Below are 27,424 nucleotides of genomic sequence, written 5' to 3'. Positions count from 1 at the left end.
AGCGCGGCTGTATTAATAGTTAATGTATGAAAAAATACTCCGAGTTTACTCTGTATTAGGAAATTAGAGCAATCTTGTATCATAAATACATTTGGTTATCTAATTTATTTACGGATTTTGACTCCTTTCTGTGACATCCTCAGCTTTAACCCACTTTCTCTGCCTTATTTTTTTGTATGACACCAGAACCACTGTTCTAGGTATTATCTGACAGATAACTGTTTTAAGTTATGCTGGGTTCACACCAGCACCCGATCTACGTTTTCAGGTTTCCGTCTTCTTCCGACAGAAGACAGAAACCTGGCAGACCATGTCCAGCCGTGAGCGCCGCTGAGCGTTTTGTGCTCTCCGCAGTGAAACCATTTTTTTTTAACTGGACACAAATTCCTGCATGTCCAATTTTGTGTCCGGTCAAAAAAAACGTTTTGCCGCGGAGAGCACAAAACGTTCACCAGCGCTCACGGCCGGATTGCAGGTTTCCATCTCCTGTCCAGTTTCGGGCTGGAAACGGAAACCTCCAAAATAGAGATCGGGGAGCAGATGTGAACCTGTCCTTATCCCCCTCCAGCCTCAACTTCTCTATATTATCTCAATGGAGTACTGTGGGCGGGCTTCTGCATAATACAGAGAAGTTGAGGCTGGAGGGGGGTAACTTGAAACAGTTATCTCTCAGATAATATCTAGAACAGTGTTTCTTAACCAGGGTTCGATTGAACCCTAGGCCCTATGCACAGTTCATTTTGTGTACCAGTAAAAAAAACATATACCGATGTCTTGAATTTGGAAAAAAAATCATATTTGATTTATCACTAAAGAAGGGTTCGGTGAATGTGCATATGAAACTAGTGGGTTCGGTACCTCAAACAAGGTTAAGAACCACTGACCTAGAACAGTTGTTCCGGTGTCATGCAAAGATGAAATTTTAAGCTTTCTTATGCCACCAAGTGTATATACAGAATCCATATGCTATATATAACTGTATTTTCAGCTGGTAAAATCTCGAAAAATAATATAGGTAGAGCTATAACCTTGGTGACCTATCAAAGCTTGGCTTTTTTTGATATGCCACCAATGTTCTATTTATTATAATACCCGCGATATACATGTAACTGTTTTGCATGACCCCCCCCAGCTTCAGCAATTATACAGCAGCTTCACCTTCCAGTACAAAAGGGTGAGAAAATAATGATGAAAGAATCAATAATTGACAGAGATTAGGTAAAATATATGAAGAACTAGGCAGGGACAAAGTCAGGAAAAAGGCTGATGTCTGCAGAAAAAGTATTACAAGTTCCAGGTGTAGTGTTTTAAGGTCTTGGCAGGAGTGTGGTCCGGAACAAGGTCAAGTTTAAGACCATTGGTCAGTAACAATTTAGATACAAACACACACAAGGACAGATACAGGAAGGATGGGGCAACATGGTAACTCAGTGGTTAGCACTGTAGCCTTGTAGCGCTGTAGTCCAGGGTTCGAATCCTGCTAGGAACAACATCTGCAAGGAGTTTGTATGTTCCCCCGTGTTTGCTTGGATTTCCTCCCATTCTACAAAAACCTACAAAAAAAAATGTACATTGTGATCCCTATATGGGGCTCACAATCTATAAAAAAAAAAAAAAAAAAAAAAAAGATACAGGAAGGATGTACCTCATTTACCAGGCAACATTTTTGGACTCCAGCTACCCAGCCGTACAGTCGAGCAAGATAGTTTTGAGATATTTTCAAAGAAGCTCCAAAGGAATAAGTTACTTTAATATTTTACAGTACTATGGTAAACTTACAAGTATGGTTTTACACACCGGATAGGATGTGGTGGACACTGTGGGCATTGACATTTATTTTTATCCCAGACCTTGCATCTTTTCTGGGTTGCTTTAGCTCTTTCTCTAGAAGGCATGATGTCAGGAAACATTGGTCTGTGCAGTCTGACGGCAGACTCTGACCTAGTGCTTGCAGATACAGTATAAGATTGAGAAATGAAGGACATAACCACCCACACCTAAAAACAACCATAGATGATTTATTAGTGATGTAGCTATGACTATTACATCAGTTTGAGCAGTAGTTAAAGTTTGTGAATGTTTTGTTTTTTTATTCACAGAGCTATAATTTGTCTGCAGTCATTTTCTCAAAAAACGACAACAAACATTATTTTGTCACCATGTTCAACAAGTAGCATTGGCATAGGCTGGTCTTACACGGCTCTAATGATTTTACGGTCCACAAGTTGCTGATCAGCAACACTAGTTACTAGTGCCGTAATTCTCGGCCATTGCTGACATGTTCTATGAATTGTGGACCACAGTTGCGGCCCGGCCACACCACGGATAAAATATCCGGAGGTGTAAGAGGCCGCATTGAATATAATGTGTCCACAAATGGTCCACAATTGAAAACCCTCAATTGCGGACCATTTGCGGACTTACATTACGGCCGTGTAAGACCAGCCTTATATTGAGACGCTTATTCAAATATGGCAAACAATATGGCAGGATTTGTTCTTCACCCTTAAAGAGGACCTTTCACCAATTTGGGCACAGGCAGTTCTATATACTTCTGGAAAGCTGACAGTGCGTTGAATTCAGTGCACTGTCGGCTTTCCCAATCTGTGTCCCGGGTAAAGAGCTTTTGGTCCCGGTACCATAGCGCTTTACAGTGAGAAGGGCGTTCCTGACAGTCAGTCAGGTACGTCCTTCTCCACAGCAGCGCCTATTGTGCTGTACAGTGTGAGCGGGGAGGAACGCCCCCTCCCTCTTCTCACAGTGCTCGTCCATAGACGAGTATTATCAGGAGGGGGCGTTCCTACCCGTTCCTACCCGCTCACACAGTAGAGCGTGATAGGCGCTGCTTTGAAGAAGGACATACCTGACTGACTGTTAGGAACGCCCTTCTGACTGTAAAGCGCTACGGTACCGGGACTGAAAGCTCTTTACCTGGGGCACAGTTTGGGAAAGCCGACAGTGCGCTGAATTCAGCGCACTGTCAGCTTTCCAGCAGTATATACAACTGCCTGTGCCCAAATCGGTGAAAGGTCCTCTTTAAATGTAATATGTCCAAATTATGAAACTTCGTATCAGGAGTAAATTGGCTATAAACCTAACCACTAGAGATGAGCGAGTAGTACTCGATCGAGTAGGTATTCGATCAAATACTACGGTATTCGAAATACTCGATCGAGTACCACTCGCTGTTCGAATGTAAAAGTTCGATGCAGGACCAGCATTGATTGGCCGAATGCTATACAGTCAGCCAATCAATGCTGGTTCTTCTCCTACCTTTAGAAGTCTTCTCCGTGTAGCTTCCCCCGCGGTGTCTTCCAGCTCTGAATTCACTCTGCCAGGCATCGGGCCTGGGCAGAGCCGACTGCGCATGTCCGCTTGTAGTGCGGGCATGCGCAGTCGGCTCTGCCCAGGCCCGATGCCTGGCAGAATGAATTCAGAGCCGGAAGATGCCGCGGGGACGCTGCACGGAGAAGACTTCTCGGAGGATCCAGCCCGACCCTCACTCGTGGACTTGGTAAGTATAATTTGATCGAACGTTGCCTACCCCTGAAACGAGCATTTTCCTCCCATAGACTATAATAGGGTTCGATATTCGATTCGAGTAGTTGAATATTGAGGTGCTACTCAAAACGAATATCGAACCTCGAACATTTTACTGTTCGCTCATCTCTACTAACCACAGCATCTTGTAGAGGTGATTCTAAAGTTTCCAAATATACCTCTGATATACAGCTTTGGAGCTCCACTTTCATTTAAGCCACTGTTTTATTTGTATGCAAATGAGGGGGAAGTGCTTAGAGTGAAGCCTACAGCTAAGACTGAAGCCCTCATTTCTCTTATTTGCATATGAATAAATCATCAGTTTACATAAAAATGGGGAATTGAATAAAAGGGACATATTTAGAAACTGTAAAACCACGTCTCCTTTCTTGTGTTTTGGTAACCACATAATGCAATATCATAAAGAATTACATTTTTAAATGTATAATAATTTGCATTGAGCTAATAATACCTACAAATGTTTTTAGATTTCCTACTAAGCTGCCAGATACACAAAGGTCATTTTAATGAGTTGTCTTATAAAGAAGAAAACTCTGTTCATATTTCCTGTTAGTGCATATAGAAGTCACAGATAAGGTTCACAAGCTTGGGACGTCCCTTATATGAGCCAAATTGAAGAGTTGCTCTGTATGGCGGCCTTGAGCTGTCCTTGTATTACATGGTTGGCTATTCATCTGAATTGAGCCTTCATTTACAGCTGCCACACATAGTAACATAGAAGAATGACGACACAAAAGACCACAAGGTCCATCTATGTTGCCTTAGATTATTTCCATTTTATCTTTGGATAGAATTGTTTATATCTCTTGCATGCTTAAAGGGATTTTCCCATGAACTTTCTATGATCTGAGACTTGTCAGAAGCCCTCCAGACACCACATATAGGGGTCACCAACTAAGAGGAAGATGAGACTCCATGGACTGTTATACCCCAAATCAGCAACCACCCCACCCCCACCCCCACTTTACTAGCTTTGGCAATGCCAAATATCCATTCGGACGTACCAATAAAGCCTATTTGATTTGATTTGAGAAGATAATCCAACAACAAGTTTCTGACAAACTGCAGAAAGTTCTTCATTTGTGGCCATATCCATTGGCAACTGGTCAAGGCAAAAACTGTCACCACTAATGTGATTGGAGAAAATCTTTAAAACTCTGCAATTGTTAAATACTTATATTTTCAAAAATGTTTAACTTTTAATTGTCTACCAATTTACATATGGGGCCTCAGCCTTAGAATGGAGTTTGTGTTTTTGAAAATAACAGCAGGTCAATTATACCTATGGACACACTGGCATTTCCCATATAGGTATAATAGGGGCGGGAAGTCCGCAGAGGAAACCCTGCAAAATCACTGCAAGAAAAAAAAAACATGATACGTTCCTGCCGCGGCTTTTTCTGCAGCGTTTTTGTTGCTTTGCTACATGGTGCATTAGTCTAAGGCTAAGTCCCCATGGGACATCCTGCAGCAATAAAGCACTGCAGGAAACACTGCAGTGGCAATGCATCGCGGTTCTTTCCGCAGCGCTTTAAACAGAAAGCTTGTGGAGTTTTCCTCTGCAGACTCAAATCACGGCGTTTCCCTCCCATGGGGCCCTGGCCTAACGTACATTTTTATTTTATTTTTTTTCATAGTATACATCTGGTTCTTAGAAAGCTATAGATAGATCATTGTATATTTTTCTTTTTTTTTTCCCCCATTACTTTTTGTATAGTTATTGTTAGTAACTATCCGAGTCAATAAAAAAATCATTATTTTAGTTTGGCAATGTCATCGATCTTAAAGTGTTTCTTATTGTATCTTTGATTAAGAAAATAATTTATACAGTTTTGATACAGATTTTCTGAGTGAAACTTCTGTACAGCAGGGTTCTTTTGTATACATGCTTAGTCAATATAAAATGTGTTTCCTAAAACAGATTTATGTTTTGCTTGCAGATATCTTGAAGAAACTGAAGTCTGCTGTCTTCACAAGGTCAAGATTCCGCTTACTGTATATCCTGGGACAACCGGAGGCAGAATAGAATCTTACTTTTGTTAAAGATTGTTCTTCGTTCTGTTGTTGCCTTTTAACAAGACATTGTTTGGTGGACCGTTGCTAACAAAGTATGTAAATATGTGCTGGTTAAAAAATGCTATAACTAATAAATGAATACTCATAGAAAAATGGAAAAATTACACAGGTTTGTTCACTTGCAGACATTTACAGCATATGAATAGGGTATGCCATAAATTTTGATAGATCTATCTCCAACAGATCCTTGTCCCATTGACAGCCAAATCCAGTGGTCAGGTTTAGAAAAAAATAAAATAAAATAGTCAAGCTTGCTCATCTATGCAGTTTCCATACCTTCCATAGAAGTGAATGGGATTTATGGGAACAGGAGTGAAACTGAGAGCTATGCTGTTTCCGCATATCAAAAGTTACAGAAGGGGGCAACATGGTGGCTCAGTGATTAGCACTGCAGCTTTGCAGCACTGGAGTCCTGGGTTCAAATCTCGCCAGGAGCAACATCTGCAAGGAGTTTGTATGTTCTCCCCGTGTTTGTGGCGATTTCCTCCCATTCTACAAAGACCTACTGATAGGAAAAAAAAGTGCATTGTGATCCCTATATGGGGCTCACAATCTACGTTAAAAAAAAAAAGTTACAGAAGGCCAATAGCTCAGAGTGAATGCAGACCAATGAGATATGGTGTTTGCACATCTTAGACTAGATTCACACCTGTGCCTATATGCCCTTCTGGGTTTCAGTCTCTGATCCCACTTAAAAATGTGGAGATAAAAATCCTGCAATCCGCATTTTTCGGGTGGAAACCTTATGGACCCCATTTTAGTCTATGGGCTCCACGGTTTCCACAGGTAACTGATTTATAAGCAGGGTATCTTTCTGTCTTTCAGGGCCCCAAGCGGACCCAAAGAAAGGAAAGTCAAACACTAGTGTGAAACCTACATAACACATTTCATAAATCAGGAGGAAACCATTTGAAGGGTGTAGGGACACTCTCAGAGGCTACTTGAGAAGATGATAAATGGATCATAGAGTGCAGGAAAGAAGTTGGCAGCTTTGGACAGTTGCTTTTGCTAAAATGAGCCTCTGATGTTAAACTTGATCCGAGGATGTGAATTAAGAGACACTCTTTTTGCCAACTTGCCACTCTGGATTGCAACCCCAATTCCAAAAAAGCTTGGGACGCTTTGTAAAATGTAAATACACCGATTTGGAAAAGCCATATAACCATATTTTATTTGCAATAGAACATAGAAGACCTATCAGCAGGCGAAAGTGAGACATTTTATGTGAAAAATATTAACAAATTTAGAAATTGATGGCGGCAACAGGAAACAAAAGTTGGGACAGGGTCATGTCTACTGTTGTGTAGCATCCCCTCTTCTTGTAAAATAGTCTGTAAATGTCTGCGAAGTGAAGAGACCAATTGCTGGAGTTTTGGAAAATGAATGTTGTCATTATTATTATTATTTATTTTATTTATTTATTTATATAGTAGCATTAATTCCATGGTGCTTTACATTTGGGGGTTTACATACAATACACAAAATATACAGGTAGATATAATACTAACAATGACCGACTGGCACAGTGGGGTAGAGGGCCCTGCCCGCGAGGGCTTACAATCTATGAGGGAAGGGGGGTAGAGACAGAAGGTGAGGGGGGAGACAGTTCAGATGGTGGTGTGGTGATAGTGTTATTGGAGGTTGTAGGCCGTCCTGAATAGGGCCGTCCTATTCTTGTCTAATGTGACCTAATGTTTTCTATCGGTAAAAGGTCTGGACTGTAGGCCGTTGAATACTTTGCAAAGACAGGCGGTTGTAATGGATGCCGTATGTCATTGGCTAAGAAAATTGATAATGGGGTGGAATTGGGGAGGGGGGGAAGGAAATTTGTTTGTGTTGCAATATTCTGACATCACAGAGCTGTGAGAGGGATCTTTTTTTGTGAGGCAAGATTAAGTTGTTATTGATATCACTTTGGGGGATGTGTGATTATTTCAACGCAAGTCTGTGATCCAACCATTTTCATTTATTCTACATTACAGCATTCACCGTATGGGATAAAAAAAAAAAAAAAATTATATTTTTGGTTTATTTTATTTTTTTTGTTTAGTAGTCAGGGCTTTTTTTATCCTCTCCTTTCCCAGGAACTGATTTCGGGACAACAGTGAGAGACTTCATCAGCCAGCCACCACTGCTATATAGCAGAGGAGGCCAAAAAACCCAGGCAACTGGCTGTTAACACTGGGGAGGCATAATATCCTGTATTAGGTAAAGGAAAGATTTCTAAAGGAATGTATTTAGTGAGACAGTTCAATTAACAATAACTACCAGATAAAGTAGGATCCTTGTGATAGGAATACCGCTTTAATGTTAATCATGTTTATTGTTAAAACATCCAAGCACTGTTTGGACAGCTACAGGTGTATATTAAGAGCAGTGCAGCCAAAAATGTGTCATACTGGCATACTTTGGTCTTCTTTTAATTGTTTTTTTTCTTTTTTTGTAAATGCACATTTTCTCTCTCCATACTTGCTGACAACAGCTGCACCCCCTTCTCCCTATCTTAAGCTTGGTGTTTTTACACTTGATTGATTTTTCTGGTGACAGGTGAAGGTTTCTGAACATTTACAGGATGCCTGCAGGCAGGCAATGGGAGGCAACTGACTGGTGAAAGCTCTAATAAGATATGTTACAAAAGATTTGCAAAAAAGTGTTAACATTTATTATTGGCTATAACCAGAATTATACATACCGATGGAATATATTTTCCACTGTTTTCTCCTGTTGAAATTAAGTAGATGTCAGATCCTTAAATGGCAGGAAACACCTTTAGGCTACGGCCCTATGTAGCAGGATGCAGCAAAAAAAGCGTTGCGGGAAAAACAGCGCCAGTGTTTTTTTCCCGCAGTGCTTTTCAAAGAAAGTCTGCAGAGGTTAGTTCTGTGGACCCTCTGCTTCAATTATACCTATAGTAAAACCGCTGACATTTCTGTAGGTATAATTGACATGCTGCACATATCTTCCCTCAATGTGTCGATGGAATTCGCTAGATCCATTTTGCAGGGACTAAAACACTGTGGGGGAAAAAAAAAACAGGGCCACACATTACAAAAACACTGCATTTGACATTACCTGCAAAGTGGATGGGATTGTGGCTAATCCCATCCACACATTGCAGATATAACAGTTGCACTTTTGAAAATCGCAGCATGTCAGTTATCGCTGCGAAAGGCTGGGATGTTGCTGAAGTTTTTTTGTTGCTAATTTTGCTATTTTTATATTAGCCAAAGCCAAGAATAGCTTCATAAGGAGTGATAAATATAAAGAAAACACTTCTACCTCTCCTTTCTGCTAAATCCACTCCTGGCTTTTGCATGAAAGCTGCAAAAATCTGCAACAAAAACATACTCATCTGTTCCTGATGCTCCAGTGGGCTAGACAACTTCTTTAACTCAATGTGTGGCTTCAGGACCTTTCACCACCTCCCCCAACTCCAATTCTTTGCATCCTTTAATAGTCTTCCACCGATTCTGGCACTGTTGGAATTTTTTTCTCTAGCCCCCACTGTTTCCAATCAATTATATCTGTTCTAACAGCGCCCAATAGTCTAATTACACTCAGTTTACTCCAGCCCAGGACCGCCCACCTGACAATAGGATAATTTGCATATTGTGTGCTGATGCTAGCAGCACTGATTACTCAAGAAATGATGGGGGCTAGAGAAAAGACTTTGACTGCCCCAGAATCAGTGACGTCTGCTGAAGGATACAGTGAGTTGGGCTGAGTGGAGATGGTGGAAGGTCCTTTGTCACATTTGTACTTTGTAGCTTTTTCTCATAGTTTCCTAATGTAATTTTATTTTCTATTTCATCTTTAGTGTTCCATGTTTTCTTCATTACAACACTGCCCCCTCTGTATATCTTGTACAGTTCTTTTTTAATATGCATATTCTTTATTTCTGATTGCGTTATAAAGGAAGGGGTTTCATTACATTAGCAGCAATAAATTATATCAGCGACAGTAAATTGCTATGGATAAATGCTTTTGTACTGAGCAGTAGATAAGAATTCTGTAACTGGAGATGTCCTAAAGAAAAAAACGGGCTAGCTGAATAAATTAAAATGCAGAATTGCAAAATCTCCCCAAAATTGTTCTGGTATGTGTTTTAATTAAAGGTTTATGACAGTGTCCGTATAGATGACTGTATATAATCACACCTAGTCCGGTATAGATATATCCTTCTACAAGGCGATTCCAAGGCTTGGTGGTACTATATGAAACATTTGTGAATCTTGGAGATTTCTTGCAGTTTGGACACTGTTGTGAGTTCTCTAAATGTGGAATGCAATTGCAGAACCGTACTTCTAAGCATCGTACGTGCATGCAGTAATATGTCATGAAATAAAATAGAGAAGTGATTTACAACCCATAAGACAAAAGAAATAAATGTCTGTTTGTTTTGCTACGAGCAGAGTATGTTCAGTATATCTGGAAGTCAATAAATTTTCCTACGTCAGACTTCACCACTTACAATGATATTTCTGCTCAGGGACACTTTTCCATTGCGTAGGCTTCCATAACATAGATATCAATTGTTTTACAGCTCCCATTCCTACCTGTACATGGCATTTTATGATCTTAGCATAACATAATTATGAAAACTGCCTTTCATAAATACTTCTATTGTTTCTAAATTGGCTAAGAGCACCATTCTAAAATATTAATGCTAAACTCCTTTTATGGTACAAGAAAACTACAGTTATCTCTCTCATATGTCTCTCTCTCTGCTATATTTGTATGTATAATTATATAAATATATACTTACACACACATATATATATATATATATATATGTGTGTGTGTGTGAATATTAAAAATATATATTTGCGTACTGTGTGTATATACACATATATATTAAATCATTACATATATAGAAACTAGTGCAGATACAATTTATTTTGCCTGCATTTTGGAAGGAATCACCATTAATAGATCAATAAACACAGAGAATATAGAAAAAAATGCAAAAAAAAAAAATCCCAGCTCATTTTCCTTGTATTTCTCATTTCCTTCGGTTCTGTTTTGTCTCCTATTAAAGCTGGGAAATATACACAGAAATCTTCTTTCACAGGTTCACACCTGTTCCTGGATTCTGTTTAGGGTCTCTGTCCCTGAATCTGCTTGAAAAATGTGGAGAGAAAAGTCCTGAAAGCAGGGCCTTGTTTTCCACATTTTTTTTTTTTTTTTTGCATTTTTGGCCGGGAACAGGGCAGAAACCCAGCGGACCCTATTATAGTTTAAACAGATGTTATGTGGATTGGGTTTCCATTTTTCTGGTCTCCAAGTGGACCCAAAGTATGGAAACCTGAAGTCAGGTGTGAACCTAGCGGAAGTAGATCAGACATGTTTCTCCCTCCTCCTCCTCTTCACTGTCCCGTGTCTGTTTGTAACAGGAGCCTTCTTGATGTGCTCTATCTACAGTAGGACAAAGGATTGCTACCCTGCACCCATTTTGCCAACCCCTTTAGTCAGCAGCCACTAAAGATGGAACCATCAGCTGGACATTAACCTTATGTTCTCTGCAGAATTTATGAGGTTTTTTTCATGATCATGGAAAATACCACAATGAGGGCAACTGTATGATGTTTAAAGGGGTTTTCAGACCTAGAATGGAGTATCCATACTTAGGGCCTATCCAGCATTTTCCCGGGACCACCGTTATGCAGGGAATGGGGCTACAGTGCTGCTCCTGTTACTTGAATGTTGGGAGCATTTCAAGGCATAGACAGCAAAAGACAGCATTGAAAACCAACCAAACAGAGTTTATTCCACATTTGTGGAAATTTTTTGACGTTTAATTTTTCATTCATTATTTTCTCACGGATCGCGAGCGCCATACAGTCGATGAACTTGGTTGTCTGAATAAAGCGAAGAGGGAGGATTCATAGAAAATTAAAAAAAAGAAAAATAACAGTTTCACTAGAAATGACTACAGTGGGCAAAATAATGAATTAAATAGACAAAGTCAGTGAACAAAAGTAACTAGGAATTATGAAAATAAGATCTCTTTATTTGTGAGGCAAATAGTGAGAAGAGCTACATCCTGACGGCACTGAAGCAAATGCAAATAAAGCCACAAGTGTTATGATTTGGGCATGCATGTAAGTAGATGGTGATGGCCACCCTTATGTAAGTGACAGAATGCTAAATGTAATTAAAAATTACATTGACACCACCCTGAACCAAAAAACACTGCTACCCTCCAGCAGGGATCTCTTTCCCAGCAATGCACCATTAATGATTTAATGGGATTCAGTTCCCTGACACACAGCAAAAATCTACAAATAGGTTTACACTAAAGGGCATTCAATTGTTGCCCTGCCCAGCAAACTACCCTGACCTGAGGCCGGTCTTACACAACCGTAATGATTTTACAGTCTGCAAGTTGCTGATCAGCAACACTAGTTGCTGATCATCAACATAGACTCTGCAGATGCCCGTAAACTGCCGCACTCGCCCATAGAGTTCTATGGGCGAGTCCGTGCAGTGCCATGAATTACGGACATGTTCTATAAAGTGCGGACCTCGGTTGTGGCCTGGCACACCACGGATAAAATATCCGGTGGTGTAAGAGGCCGCATTAAATATAATGTGTCCACAAATGGTCCACAATTGAAAATCCTCAATTGCAGACCATTTGCGGTCCTAAACTACGGTCGTGTAAGACCAGCCTTAAGATAATGGGAAAACTTGTTGCACTGATTAAAAAAAAATAAAAGCAACACTCTTCGTATGACTGAGACTTCCATGAAACTGCAGATATGTGAAAGATGTTTTTGTATTGAATTGAGAATTAAATTCTCTTTCACTTAAATATATATATACAATTTAGTAAACATCATATATTCTCTAAGCATGTAAAGTGGCAATGGCAAAGCATTATTGTTTCTAAAAGTGTCCACGATTTTGACCACCACTGTAATGTGGACACATCCTTTCCATATACCCACAGGACACACTGAGCTAATAATGGACATCCTGAGATACACTTTATGGACAAAAGTATTGGGACACTGATATTCAGCGAGCTCTTTAGTACAAGAATGTCTACAGAAGGAATTGAAAATATTTAGGAAATTCTTTCATTTCTCCCTTCTGCCTATTCCACTCCTGGCTTTAGCTTAAAAATCTGGAGCACAATGTGCAACAAAAATACCCTGGGGCCTCAGCCTTGGTTCTCACACGCTTATGTGATCAGTCCGTTTGAATTCAGTTTGAGACTAAGGCTGGTCTTACATGACCATAGTTTAAGACCGCAAATGGTCCGCAATTGAGGGTTTTCAATTGCGGACCATTTGCGGACACATTATATTCAATGCGGCCTCTTACACCACCGGATATTTTATCCGTGGTGTGGCCAGGCCGCAACAGAGGTCTGCACTTTATAGAACATGTCGGCAATGGCCGTGAATTGCGGCAATGCATGGACTGCGTCAGTTTACGGGCATCTGCGGAGTCTATATTGATGATCAGCAACTAGTGTTGCTGATCAGCATCTTGCGGACCGTAAAAGCATTACAGTCATGTAAGACCAGCCTAAGAATGGACTGATGCACATACTGATTGCAAACTGCCACCTTTTTATGCTGATAGCAAACACTAATTTTTTCTTTTAATCGAGGAGAAGACTTGACTAGAGGACAGATAGGGATTAAAAGTAGAAAATTGTAAACAAAGTAGAAATAAGAACATATAATAAATGTCCCTGTGTCCTCCTTATCTCTACTTTGTTTACAATTTTCTACTTTTAATCCCCTTACCTGTCCTCTAGTCAAGTCTTCTCGATTAAAAGAAAAAGATATCTAAAATAAACTGACACATTTTAAACAGACATCATTGCTATCAGCATAAGGGCTCGTTCACATCTGCACCCGGGGTCTCCGCTTTCAGGTTTCCGTTTCCTGTCCGAAATGGGTGCCTGCTTACGCATACTACACATTGAAATCAATGAGAGGCTTTGTAACCCATTGATTTTAATGTGTTACACGTGTAAGCCTGCACCCATTGAAATGAATGGGCTCTGTTTTGAAGCGCCTCGCTGTGACACGTGTATACGTGTCTAAGTGAGCGGCACATTACTCTGTGAAAACGGAGCCTAAGGGGTTGAAGACATTAAAGTCAGGCAGGTAACCTGTGCATGTTGACCTCTTAGTATTGCTCAAGCAGTAACAAAATAGGTCACTTGTTAGACGAAGTTGTTAAATTGTGTATTGTAGATGGATCTGGAGGCTGATCACCCTAATATCTATCTATGATCTTTCATTCATGATTGTAAAGGATTATAAAACATGGCTAATTTTTGTTTTTCATGAAATTATATTGTGTATGTTGGTCACATGGACATAGTGACGTAGTAGATGAGGTCGGATAAAGACATCAGTCCATCAAGTCCAACCTATAACCCTACAATCCCCTACAGTATTGATTTGGGGGAAGGCAAAAAAAAACCCCATGAGGCTTATGCCAGTTGCCCCATTTCAGGGGACAAATTTCCTTTCCGACTCCAAACTGGCAGTCAGTATAAAAACCCTGGATCAACGTGTTCTTAAAATCTAGAGTCCATAACCTGTAATATTTTTATTTTCGAGAAAGGCATCCAGGCCCTCTTTGTACTTGTTCAGTGAATCCGCCATCACCACTTCCTGGGGCAGAGAGTTCCAGAGCCTCGCTGTTCTTACCGTGAAGAATCCCCTTCTATGTTTCTGGTGAAACTTTCCTCCAGACGTAGAGGATGTCCCCCTGTCATTGGCCTAGGAGTAAAAAGATCCTTAGAAAGTTCTTTGTATTGTCCCTTCATGTATTTGTACATTGTTATTAGATCTCCCCGTAGACATCTTTTCTCTAAACTGAATAACCCCAAGTTTGTTAATTTCTCGTTGTACTCCAGTCAGCCCATTCCCCTAATCATTTTGGTTGCCCGTCTTTGCACTTTTTCAAGTTCACTTATGTCTTTCTTGTATATCGGGGCCCAAAAATGCGCACAATATTCGAAGTGTGGCCGTACCAGTGATTTGTATAGAGGCATAACTATGTCCTTGTCATGAAAATCTAGACCTCTTTTGATGCATCCCATATTATTTGCCTTGGCAGCAGCTGCCTGGCACTGGTCACTAAAGGTAAGCTTGCGGTCCACCAAAATCCCTAAGTCTTTTTCATTGACAGTCTTACCCAGTAATTTACTATTAAGTACATAGTCATACATGTTATTACGTCGCCCAAAGTGCATTACCTTACATTTGTCAACATTAAACTTTATTTGCCAAGTCTCTTGCTGAAGTTCAGTCTCATTTATGTTACTGGGACTGAGCTGTAGCATTGGACATGAAATCACTTCTTTATAAAAAAGAAAGCAGCCATGTTTTCTAATCCTGCACAACCCCTTTAATAATAAGTAATAAAACCAATAAGAATTTAACACTTTCTATCTACAGTATTTAGCTCCAACATTTTCAACAGTATGTTGCAAACACAAAATATAAATGTGTTACTGCTCCCCCAGAACTTTATCTGTCACTCCTATATCTTCCTAAATAAAGATTGTCTTTTATGTGTTTGTTTAGTTTTACAAATAATGGCTGCACACACTCTCTGCTAAGTCAATGTGTAACATGGCAAATGCCGCCAGAAGCCTTCTTAATCGGCACTCAAAGTGTTTTTATGAGGATTACACGGATTGTAAAGCATGAGCATAACAGTGAATTCTATCTTATTAGAAGCTGAGACACATCCATCATGGGTGGGTTTGTTCTTCATCTATCTGTCTTCTATAACAAGCATAAGCACATGTAACCCTGCAGTCAGCAAACCTGATCGATAGAGTATTGTTAGTCATTTGATAGTCATGAGATGTGTGTGGGGAGGGTGGACAGGATGACATGAATGACTTTTCTAAAATAACCATTTTCCATGCCTTCTTCATTGTCTCTGTTCTGAAAAGATGCTCCAGAATTATTTTAACACAAGAAATAGAATTATGTACCGAGACAGCCGTCTCCTGAGAAGTCAGGGCCTCTTTATGTGTTTCCTTGCCCAATAAGGTGCCATCTTCTTTACTTTGTCCCCCTTTACCCGAGATCAGTGTGTGGGAATCCTTTGTATACTACGAGGACACTTTTTATAGCTATTTCATTACACATTCCTTGAGAGTAAAGATGCAAGAAGTATAACGTATGTTCAGTGTATGTGCTAGAATAGTTCTCATGCGCTGAACTTATAGAGAGTGTTTGCTGGGTTGAACATCTTTGTTCCCATTATATAAGAAAGTCTATTCTGCAATTTTCTATACATATATTCAGGATTAGAAACCTAAGGGTCAGTGCGCACGGAGTTTTTTGGCGCTGATTTTGACGCTGAATCCGCCTCAAAATCAGCCTACAAAAAAAACTCCCAATAGAGTTCTGAGGCAGGTTCAGCGTCAAAATCAGCGCCAAAAAACTCTGTGTACACTGACCCTAAGGCTCTGGTAGACCCTATTGTACATAAACCTCTTTTTGCATATTTCTTGCTTTTTTCAAGGAACTGGACTATCTAAAGATATTTGAGTGCTCACCACAATGCCCCCTACAAAGTACTGTAGTTGTTTTGGTCCTGGCGACAGACCCCTCTAAACAGTATGTATAACGTGAGCCTATTGGCAATAAGAGTCGCAGTATGTACTATATACTGTGGCAGCATTCCCAGCCTGTGATTGTTCCAGGTGTGATTGGAGTGTGTTCACATTGACGTGTTTCGGTACCAAAATCCTCATTAAGAAAACTTTAACATGAAATGTTAGTTTATGTTTTCGATTTTCTATCGCCATCAACAAGTAGGTGGTTCTGTAACTTGGCTTGTTGTCAGACTTGCTGTTTCTCTATCTCAGAGTAACGGGTCCCATGGAAATTCATTCATTTGTATCAGATACAATCTCCTTCCAGTACGATGGCTGATAAGAGACGTGTCCTGCATTAGCCGTTTCCTCCTTATTAGCAGTAAAAGCTGCTCCCGTAATGGCATTATGAGATCACTTCATGGTTCAGGAGGAAGTCGAAATACTTAGAAAATAAAGTGCTTCAGTGTTATATTTTTTAATAGTTTGGAAAACTGCATTAAATATTTAAGTCAACACCAATAAAAGATGAGAGCATGCTTTAACCCTCCATGTACCACACATACGGTCACTTTTCTGGCTTCTTCTGATAAATGACTGGATCTTAGTACATGACTTAACTTTAAGGACTATACAGAAGGAATCTGTGCAGCCTCCAGTCCACATCGCCGCTGCTGGCTGTGCACAGAGGGAGAACTTCAGAAGACTTGTTTTTATGACTGTTCTGTTCACTTTCATCGAAAGTGATGTTCAGAAAGGTTTTCTCCCCATGTACATGGTTCTCGCCTGTAACTCAGCAGGTGACTTGTTGAAAATACCAGGCTTTGTTGGAAGGAGCATTTGTTGTGCTTTATAGAGATATTTGACTTGTGTACTAGAAACTTGCAAACTAGTCCAATACTATATGATGGGGCTACTTTATTCTGCATTCAGTGCATATGATGATTCGTATTAGTTTTATGAGTAATATTGTCTCTGGTCGGAGGGACTTGGATTCCTAACTGGCAGGGGCTGCTTGATGGAGCTTTAGTACTTGTCAGGATGTCGTCATGTTGCTGAGGACAATATACAGTAGATGCGTATGCATTCATTCTTGATGCTCTGCTACTTAGAAATGTTGCTGTCATATATGGATCCTCTAAAGTAACCTCTTACCAGCCACTTAGAGGGTTTATGGACTGTCAATAGAGACACAAGAGAAAAGAAATCTCTTTACAGATGTAGACTAATGATACTGCCTCGGAGTAAGGAAAGAATATTCATCATGTTGCTGATCTGTCTGAATTCAAGGCTGTCTCCATGATCCGTGTGTTCTTACCTTTCCACTGCCTCCAAATCTCCTCCTCTGACACTTTCTATATTTCTGTACTACACCCACCACTCACTGCTGGATCTCCCAGGTCTCCTTTGCCTGTCAGTTCTTATTTCGTCCAGCTCTGCCTTTCATTTGCCCCTTCCTGCTTTATCTTGCCAGTGCCACTTTCTTTTCCCTGCTGCACACATCCAGTGTGTATCTCTGGCTTTATCGCTTCTCTCCATTGCTCTCCATCCCATTCTTGCCTCCCCCTCGCTGTCACACTGCCACTCAATCTGTTTCTGTCTCATTATTCCAGCAGCACGGTGGCTCTGGAAAACTCTGGGAGAATGTGTTAGATCAGCTAATGTGTAATTCAAGGTTTGAGCCAGAATCACACCCCATTCATCCCCAGGCAGCGTCCGCTTTCTCTCATTATCTCTCTCCCCTTCCTTGTACATTGGATCAGCTCACCTCATCTTGCTGTCTTGCCGCAGGGCTGTCGCAGAGCCAGAATGAGTGAGGAGAACAAGGAGTGGGCAATCCTTAGCCCAGAGGAGTTCACCCAACTGCAGAAGTACATTGATTGTGAGTAGACATCCCCTATACTCTCCACTGCATATGTCCTCAGTATTCAACCTTCAGGCTTAGCTGTCCTAGCCAGAGGAGAAGACTGCAAGCAAATTGTGCCAGAGATCTACATGTTCAAATCAAATACTATTTTGTTTCTAGACAGTACCAAAAAGGTTCAAGATGTTCTGCAGGAGTTTTACGGAGATGGCACCTCCAACCCCCACCTAACTGAGGAGGTAAGCTTTTTCTGCAGATTTCCATTCTTGTACATTTCTCATATGTAAGGTCGTCTCCTCTGCAGCAGGTGCTGTGCTACAGCCTAAAAGTAATATGACGTCAGGGTGTTTCCCAGCTCTGTATCCGACACAGATGTGCTTTAGCGGATCCTAGGTTTCCATCTAAATCTCGCTTTGCAACATATGTTTTACCTATACATGGGACCTTCATTGGAACTTATCCTGTAATATTCTGTGCCCTTGGTTATTAAACCCTTACAATTGTGTTTTCAGCCTTGACACTTGTGTTGTGTCCTTATTTATTTTATATTACCTATTAAAATTTGTCATTTGTTAAAAAACAAAACTGCAAAATGAGAAAACACAAAGAACCACAAGTTACTATCAAAATGACAAAAACGCAGAATGAAAATATATTGCTGATAGGAACAAGACATATACATGAGTACATTATTATTTTGTCTCACATGTGGGGTTTCCCTGGGCTTTATTCTCCTTTAAAATATGTTTTATTGTGTTTTTAACATGTCTAAGCTCATATTCACTCTGTCAGTGTTTCAGTCTGCAGGATTAGCATACAATTTTTAATGTTCGTTTTTCGTGCCAGCTTTGATGCAAATCATACAGTAGCTCCCTGCTGCTTCCATTTATACAGAGAATGAATATGAATGTAGATTTTACTGCCTGGGACTGGAGCAGATTTCGAACCTGGTAAATGAGATTTTGGTGCCATCATGTGTCTGATACTTTCTTTTTATGTATTTTTCAGTCAATAGATTTTGAGGGGTTTCAGAGTTTCTTGAAGGCCTACCTGGATACAGATGACTTTGCTCCTGATCTCTGCAAGCGATTGTTCATGTCATTCCAGGCTGCACCCAGTGTGGATGGACAAGGGAATGAAACCGATGGGGCAAATGGTAAGTAAAACTATAGGAAATATCCATTTGTCATAGTAAGAAGATACACATCACAGTGACTACTGTGGTAAAGCTTTTGGTATGTGTAAATAATTTTTACTCTTTATAATAAAGGAAAAATTTCCTGCTTTAACTAAAATCCCTGTACGACTAAAGCCCCACAGGATATCCTGCAGTAATAAAGCGCTGCAGGAAAAACCGCGGTGGCAAAGCATTGCGGTTCTTCCCGCACTTTAGACAGAAAGCTCACAGGGTTTTCCTTCACGGACTTTCTGTTACAATTATACCTATGGGGAAAGCACCGGCATTTCCATAAGTATAATTGACATGCTGCGATTTCCAAAACTGCGCCAGTTTTGGAATTCGCTGCGTGTCCACGCTGTGGTTTTTCCTGCTAGAATCCCATCCACTTTGCTATTACTGTAAAATGCCGTAATTTTTTCCACTGCGAACAAAACGCTGCATTTCGGTCCCGTGAAGCCCTGGATTACATCAGCTTCTTGATTTTTCTTACTCTTATGTCTCTGTTTAGTATTTTGAGTGCCCAAATATGTACTGGCGCTGGTCTGACATGGAAACATGTCCCACATGATGTAATCGCAGCAGTTTGGCCGTGGCGGAAGTGGCTTGGCAAAAACCACAGTCTTTTACAGTCCATACAAGCGAATCCCATCCACCAGATACGTAGATAGAGGTGGCACTACTCAAACAGAAAATTGCATCTGTACAGGAGACAGAAAAAGCGCAAACAATGGTGGTGCTCTAAGTCCGAAATAAAGTACAATATGAATAAATCCCATCCACACATTGCGGAAAAATACGTGCAACGGAAACACTGCCGTTCCCAAAACCATTGTTGTTTTAGAACTCTAAGCATGTCAATGATACCTACAGAAATGTGAAGTGGTATAATGGAAGCAGAATGATCAGCGTTTCGGGAAAAACTGCAATGCATTGCCACCGCGGTTTTTCCCACAGCGCTTTTTTGCTGCAGCCCGCTACGTGGAGCCTTACACTCGAGGCTTTTCAACATAAAAAATTGTGATGAAAGGGTGGAAATGGCAAAAGCTAACAAAAGACCCAATACCTATTAAATATACCACTGCTCCAGTCCCGCCACGCTGGTGCATACCATTGGTCTTTGTTTACAGTGACCACATGTCTGTCTCCTTTTATGGCGATTGCAGCCAATAACTGGCCTCAGCTTTGTACGGCACAAGATCACTGAAGCAAATGATTGGTTGTAGTGGTCACATGTGAAGATGGGCACTTCTTTGCTGCAGTAACAAATACCTGAACCAGACCATGGATGCTTAACAGATAAACCCTTTAATGTATATATGGATTGAGATAAATCAGATTTAGGTTATACAGGGTGTTCGGAAAGTAAGTACACAAAATGAAAGGGCGCACTGTAGCCGGTATATGAAGCATTTTTTATTAATGAACATGTGACCGGAAATGCACCGTTGTGGTGCCGCAGGTAGACCCAGATGTCAGTTTCCTATCCCTTTATTTTATTTACACTGTAGGGTTCTCAAATGTCTGCATGCACTTTATATATGTACACATGTGCTGTATCTATCTGGAGCGATGTAAGTGCCCACAAGACCATATTGTTATAATAATAAATATATTCCTATATGGCTACAGATAGCTCTTTGACAAACATTCACATTTGGGCTCTATTCATCTAAATTGTCTAACAGAAAAATTGGCCTTGTTTCCGAAAGCCACCAATTAGAACTCTGCTTTCATTTATTAAACAGCACTGGAAAAATGAAAGCTGCACTGTGATTGATTGGTTCCCAGTGCACTTCTCTAACATCTAAGACACACACTAGGACTGAATGTGGGGTTAGTCCAGTGTTTCAATGAGCACCTTGTTGCTGAGCAGATGAAGGGCTACCCTGGCAGTAGTGTTGGCACTATGTCCACTCCTGGCAGTCTCCACTTCTTCTCATTGCAGTACTGCAGAAATCATCTTTATGCATACTCAGAATTTTTGTTGCCAACACTTTTATGAGCTGTTCCTCAAATGCTGCTCTTCCTATTAAATTTAATGGAAACAATTTTAGTGTTTTCAATATGTCATGCAGTGATAAAAGGAATTCCATATGATCATATATTCACTATCTTTATCTGTAAGTCATTTTCCAACCACAGGAGTATTAACTACTGTATTGATGCTAACTTTTTTTTGTGTTATATGTATATGTAACACATACCAGGTATCATGTATACAGATTTTGTTGAAAAAAAAAAATCACATCTATTGTAAATTACATGTATTCAAAAAGCTCGAGTATTTGCTCCATTTTTAAAGAATTGTGACATTTCCCACTACTGACACAGTATGTACGCAGGATCATTAAAATTACTCCTTTGGAACAAATCCTGACAATTATATAGAGGTCTGCCCCTTAAGGGGTTCATTTACAGACCACAGTTACGTGGAGCACCCTCAGCAACGTGTAGATATAAACCATAATGCAATATGAATTGCATCACCAAAGTTTTTTTTCCCCTTAAGCTGTAGTTCTTCTGAAATCTGTATACTAATTAACCTAATTGGGATGAAAGGAACACAAAAAAATGAGGACACAGGATGCAATACAGGACACGAACAATCATTTCAATACAAACCATAACACACGAGAAGTTATTTCCTGGGGTTTTCAGGCAGAATTTACTTATTTTCCGGCGATTATAGTCCACTAGAAATAAGGTCATTTATATTGGACTGAACAGTAGTAGGACACGAGGAACGCTAGTTTATGTCTTTGTTTAATGAATGGCTGAAAGTCAATGCTGTACCCTAGGTTGTGGGGGCAGGGGAAGGATATAGGCAGAAGAGTGTTATAGTTCTGTCACAGCACCATTTGTCATAATGCTTGTTATGCTCTGCAAGCTTTACATGAAACCGATAGCTTGACCTTCATGTCATGTTATCTGGAATGATATATTCAGGTCTTATGTGACAGCCCTGCTTCTACAGAACATAAAGGGGAAATATTCATGTAACTTTACTGGGTACAACCAATAGCAGGGCAGTGATCTGATCTGACTGATCACTTGAAGAGAAAGATGGCCATCTGTACCATCTGTTTAATGCCATCCTGACTGTGAGGCAGTTACGGTATCCAACAAGGGGTAGTTGTCAAAACTGGTGCAATGGAAAGGAGGAACAGTTACGTATAGCAAACTTTTGTTTTTTTAATTAAAGTGATATGTATTAAGATTTTAACAGTATTTACACAGACAAGAAACAACACCTCTACCCCCATCCATCCCCGATGGCAATGTTATATTTGAGAAAACAGTAGAGCAACATCTGTCCCTGTCAACAAGGCGGCATTACAGTTGCTGCAGCGTGACTGCTACAGAAGTGGGGCAGGCTGCTTGTTGTTTTCACTCATATCTTTGCAGAAGGATGTGATTCATTGCTTTGGTTTTCACAGAATCAGATGTTCCTTTATTTGGCTACAGCACATGCCTTGCTCCAAGCCTGAGAATAAATAAAATAGAACGGATATAACTAAGCTCTATATGTTCTCAAAATGTTTTAGATTTTGCTAACCCTAATTCTTTCTGCAGTGAGTGCAAATTTTTACAAACACATTTTTAGGTGTTTAGAACAGTCAAAAGTTTCTGTGATAAAGTTGTGGTGTATGAACATAACTTGTGGGATCACAACTGGCCCAGAGCCCAGTATGATAGCCTCTGAAACGACCCTATCTGTGTATGTATGATATACTGTAACCAATTATCGCTGTATTATTTCTTGGAAGACATGATCAAAGGGGTCGAGATTAAACACCACAGAATAGGTGATACATGTCTGATGCTGGGACAACCGCTACTCACTAGAAGGGGAATTCACAGTACAAAAACTGCAATGAGAAATACTTTCAGCCTTGTTAAGGTAGAGCATATGCCCTGCCGCTTCATTTCATTTCAATAAGGCTGACAAAAAACGCCAAACCCTTGGCTATCCCCATAGTCCCATAGATTTAGAGCTGTACTGCACATGCTTATGTGCATGTGATTGTGGGACCCGAAGCCATCATTATTATCTCTCCTGTTGATGGTTGTGGAATAACCTCTGTTAAGTCAGATCCCACTTAAAAATCATTATTTTTTTTCCTTTTTTTATGTATATTATTTATGATGTATTTTTGTGAATATTATATTACAACACGCATTTCCATAACAAACAGAGTGTCCTATAAGTGGAGACATAGATGCATTTAGGACACAATTTGCTAACCACACAGCACTTAATACGTGTATCTAATCCTCTAATTGTCATTTTATGGTTTTCATCAATTTTTCATAAAGACCAAAGCATAAAACTTACTATTCTGTAAAATCAGTTTGTCTTCTCTTTTTCTGATCCTATGTGCTGTTTTTCACTTTGTAGAAAATGGTCGTGTCAGCCTGAATGATGTTTCCTGTTACTTTTCCTTGCTGGAAGGGGGTACAGCAGAGGACAAACTGGCTTGTAAGTAATGTAGGATTTTTGTGATCTTTATGAAAGAGGGTATCCTGTTGATTCTGGGGGTAACTAAAAGTGCAGCAGGGTAAATTGGTATTGCACGCTATATAATGTACATATACATAGACATTAGCAAACTAATGTAATAAATGCAATATAATATAATAAACTAATGTACAGGATGTCACAATAGGAAGCATGCATGCTGCCTTGTGACCATAGACACACTAGGGGAAATTTATCAAAACTAGTGCAGTGGAAATAGAACAGTAATATCAACCAATAAAGTAGTGAAATCTGTTACCTGGTTGGGAAAACTTCTTTACTGCACTACTGATGGTTGAGAAGTCTCCCGAAATATCTCATAGTCACTGTGTTAGGAAATGCAGATGACGGGAGATTTGGAAGGTCATGACTCCTGTGTCCAAAGTTATGAAATTGAAATCCTTATCCATACAATTGATTTACATGGCAGTATTATTGTTTTGGTTTGTACATATATATATGTCATATGAGGCGTCCTCTATACCGATATATCCGCCTATTTTCTAAAAGAACCTAACAGAAAAAAGTGTGACATTCTGCATTGGACTCCATATATCCAAAGGTCTTGCCTAGAGGGGAGACTATCGCTGCATGTACAGATTCTGCCAATTAGGTAGTACACCAAGACCTGGCACCTCCATGTTAAGGAGCCGTGCGACCTCTGTGCACTGATGTACAGGCTCCATGTACAGGACCCTGCCAGGTGGGTGAGCCCAGCAAGAAAGTCTTACATTTGATATTTAGCTGCTAAGAACATCTCATCCTCTAGTGTTCTGACTGCCACATCTCATTGCAGTAGTAGTCCCAGTGTAGACAATAGTGTCTGCTATTTGCAGTACGTTCCACACAGTTGAAAACACTAGAGGCTCTTAATATACTCAGTGAGCACATTCTAATGATTTCACTTCAGTCTGGTTTAGGGAAGCTCACATATTGATTTTGTGTGGCTCAGTAAACATACGGCCTACAGCTCTTTATGCCTAATCTGTCAGCCTGTGAAGCCAGCCATAATATCTCTTGGCAATGTTCAGTATATGCTTTACATCTGGATCTTGGTCAGTTACTTTAAGGTATGCATATGGACTTTGTATTTGTGTGTGTACATATATATATATATATATATATATATATATATATATATATATATATATAATCTTTGAATATTGTCCAGCTGCTTCTACCTGACAGCTGTCCACTTTGGCATAACTGGAAATCCAAACCTAAGGGGGCAGTTTGCATTCCCGGCCCCTGGGTGGTTTGGGGCTCCTTTGACCTTGTCTACTTATCCAAGTAGACACAGAGAGCACAGAGGACATGTATATAAAGAAAAGGAGGAAAGAGGGGATGGAGTGTGGCTGCATTCATCTACATAGTTTTGTAATAGGTTAACAAAATAGAGAATATCTTAGCTTTCAAAATGGCCGACTTCTTGTCCTCAGATAAAAGAGCAGCTCAGAAGCTAATTGAAGGGCGGCAGGTTTTGGACTAGTGTTGTGGCCTCTTCAGTGCTCAGCAAGCACAGGGCCATACATTGTATAGTGGCTGTGCTCGGTATTGGAGCTCACCCAAATGCCACAAGCTCTTCACACAGTTGTTCAGCTAATACCCCATATCAAGGTAATATTAATTGTCTATCCTAAGGATAGGTCATCCATATTATAGTCTCCAAATATCCCTTCAATCATGGCAGGGCAGTAGTCCCAAGGTGAATCAGTTACTCATGGCATCATGCATGACTCTCAGACTGGAAATATGGACAGAATACAGACTATATTTACACACTGTAAAAGCCCATGTGAAACTAACCAAATCTAGACCTGTCATATCACATTACCTTACCAGGAGAAGGTACAATGACTTCCTGTCAATGAATCTAAAACATCTGAGGTTCACACATCTTTTCTTTTTTGCTTTATCAGATGTTTTATTGGTTTTATGAGGAAATGAGACAAACCAAATTGACAAAATGTAGGAAATATAAAAAATATGAGATCGATTGCGAAGGGAAGCTTGTCAAACACAAATTTGCTCCAAAATAGCATGGTAATGAAAATAGCAAAGAAAAGTCATTATACCATCCAAAGCAATATGATGTGATGGGGAACAGGTTATAGAGGAATGTTAAATCAACCGGCAAAACACGGCCATGACACATAATAAGATTCCAGAGATAATAAGATCAAAATGACCCAGAATAAAACGAAAACAGTATAGCCGCTAATGGTGTAGAGAATATATAAGAATAAGCCATGTGTAGAAGACCAAAGGTAAAAGAAAGAGATCAGACAGAAAGGAGAAAAAGTGTGGAGAAAAGGAAGTAAAAAAGGGACAAGCAACACTGAGGAAGGAAGGGATGCCAGGGATGTCCATCAGACGTCAGATTCCCAGACTGCACAGTTCTCACTACTCACCAATCCATTACAGTGAATCCAGTCAGTAAACATGGACCACAGTCCGGGTGTCAACAGATTTATCAAACGTTCCTGTGTGTGGCAAGAGGGGGTCTTCTATCCTCCTCAAATGATTCATCCCTACTACCCACTCTCTCAGAGGGAGGCACGGTCAAATTCTAGTATTGTGATGTAATGGTCCTGACTGCTGTTTATAAAGTGTCTAAGCAGTACTTTTTATTGCCCTAAGAGGAGCAATGGACACAGGGCCGATAGATGGGGATGTCGCAGTCATAGATTCAGTTACCTCGGTTTTCCTCCAAGAAATACACAAATTAGGGCAAACCCAGCAAATGTGCAACATTATTATTAGTGCCCTATCACAACACCATCAGATATCCGCCATGGAGGGGAACACCCTATGCAGCAATGTAGGAACGTGGTACCATCTCAAGAGGATTTTATGATTCTTTTCTTGTGTAAAACATGCCATAGATAGCACATGCATAAGGAGAAATGCTTGCTGCCATTCTTTGCCAGAGCGAAATTAGGACAATGGGGAAAGACACTAGCATCAGAGGCCCCATATGCAAAATATTTTATGGGCTCTTTGATTTTCAACTGATAATTCAATAACAGGAGACGGAAAGGTCACACTTCATTAAAGTGAGTGTTATTTGCATATGAACATAACAGCGATTTACATGAAAATGGGCCTTCAAAACTGAATAACAGAAGCATAATTGGAAACTGTAAAATAACATCTACAAAGTCCTGGGATTAGGTTAATAACAAATTTACTGCTGACAAACTTTCTTTCATAACTCTCCAAAAATCCCTATCAGCCGTACCAATCCACTAGAGGAGTGCAGGCCCTTACAAATGTAATAGACAGCAGCAGCCATTAGTTTATACTGTAGTAGTGTGCTCCTTTGTATAGATGCACTAATTGCACATATTATATATCCACTTTTGCAATAAACTGAAAGCTAAACCTACCTTAGGCTCAGGCCCCATGTTGTGGAAACGCAGCTTTTTTTATTGTTGCAGATTTTGTCGCATTTTTTTGAACCAATGCCAAGAATGGCTACAGAAGGAAGGGGAAATATATATAGGAAGTTCTTATACTTCCCCCTTCTGCTCAATTCAGTCCTGGCTTTGGCTCAAAAAAACCCACAGCAAAATCTGCAACAATAAAGCTGTGTTTCCACAACCTGGGGCTTTAGCCTTAAACTTCAAAGCTCAG

General features: G+C 40.1%; 1 protein-coding gene across 2 annotated transcripts in view; it reads left to right on the top strand.

Annotated features, from left to right (window-relative positions):
• DGKA (diacylglycerol kinase alpha) overlaps positions 1 to 27,424 on the top strand; it is a 110,539-nt gene that overhangs the window by 59,747 nt on the left and 23,368 nt on the right. Inside the window, exons 2-6 of one of the 2 annotated variants that reach the window (XM_075265641.1) lie at positions 5,502 to 5,669; positions 18,017 to 18,107; positions 18,252 to 18,328; positions 19,098 to 19,245; positions 23,669 to 23,749. In XM_075265641.1, coding sequence (XP_075121742.1) covers positions 18,035 to 18,107; positions 18,252 to 18,328; positions 19,098 to 19,245; positions 23,669 to 23,749 — 379 coding nt within the window. In that variant the 5' untranslated portion in view covers positions 5,502 to 5,669; positions 18,017 to 18,034. Of the gene's footprint in view, positions 1 to 5,501; positions 5,670 to 17,282; positions 18,108 to 18,251; positions 18,329 to 19,097; positions 19,246 to 23,668; positions 23,750 to 27,424 lie in introns of those variants that run through there. The other variant, XM_075265640.1, reaches the window with a different exon arrangement.

Source organism: Leptodactylus fuscus, chromosome 2, assembly GCF_031893055.1.
Source record: "Leptodactylus fuscus isolate aLepFus1 chromosome 2, aLepFus1.hap2, whole genome shotgun sequence".
Classification (NCBI taxonomy): Eukaryota; Metazoa; Chordata; class Amphibia; order Anura; family Leptodactylidae; genus Leptodactylus; species Leptodactylus fuscus.
This window is presented reverse-complemented; position numbering and strand designations above follow the sequence as displayed.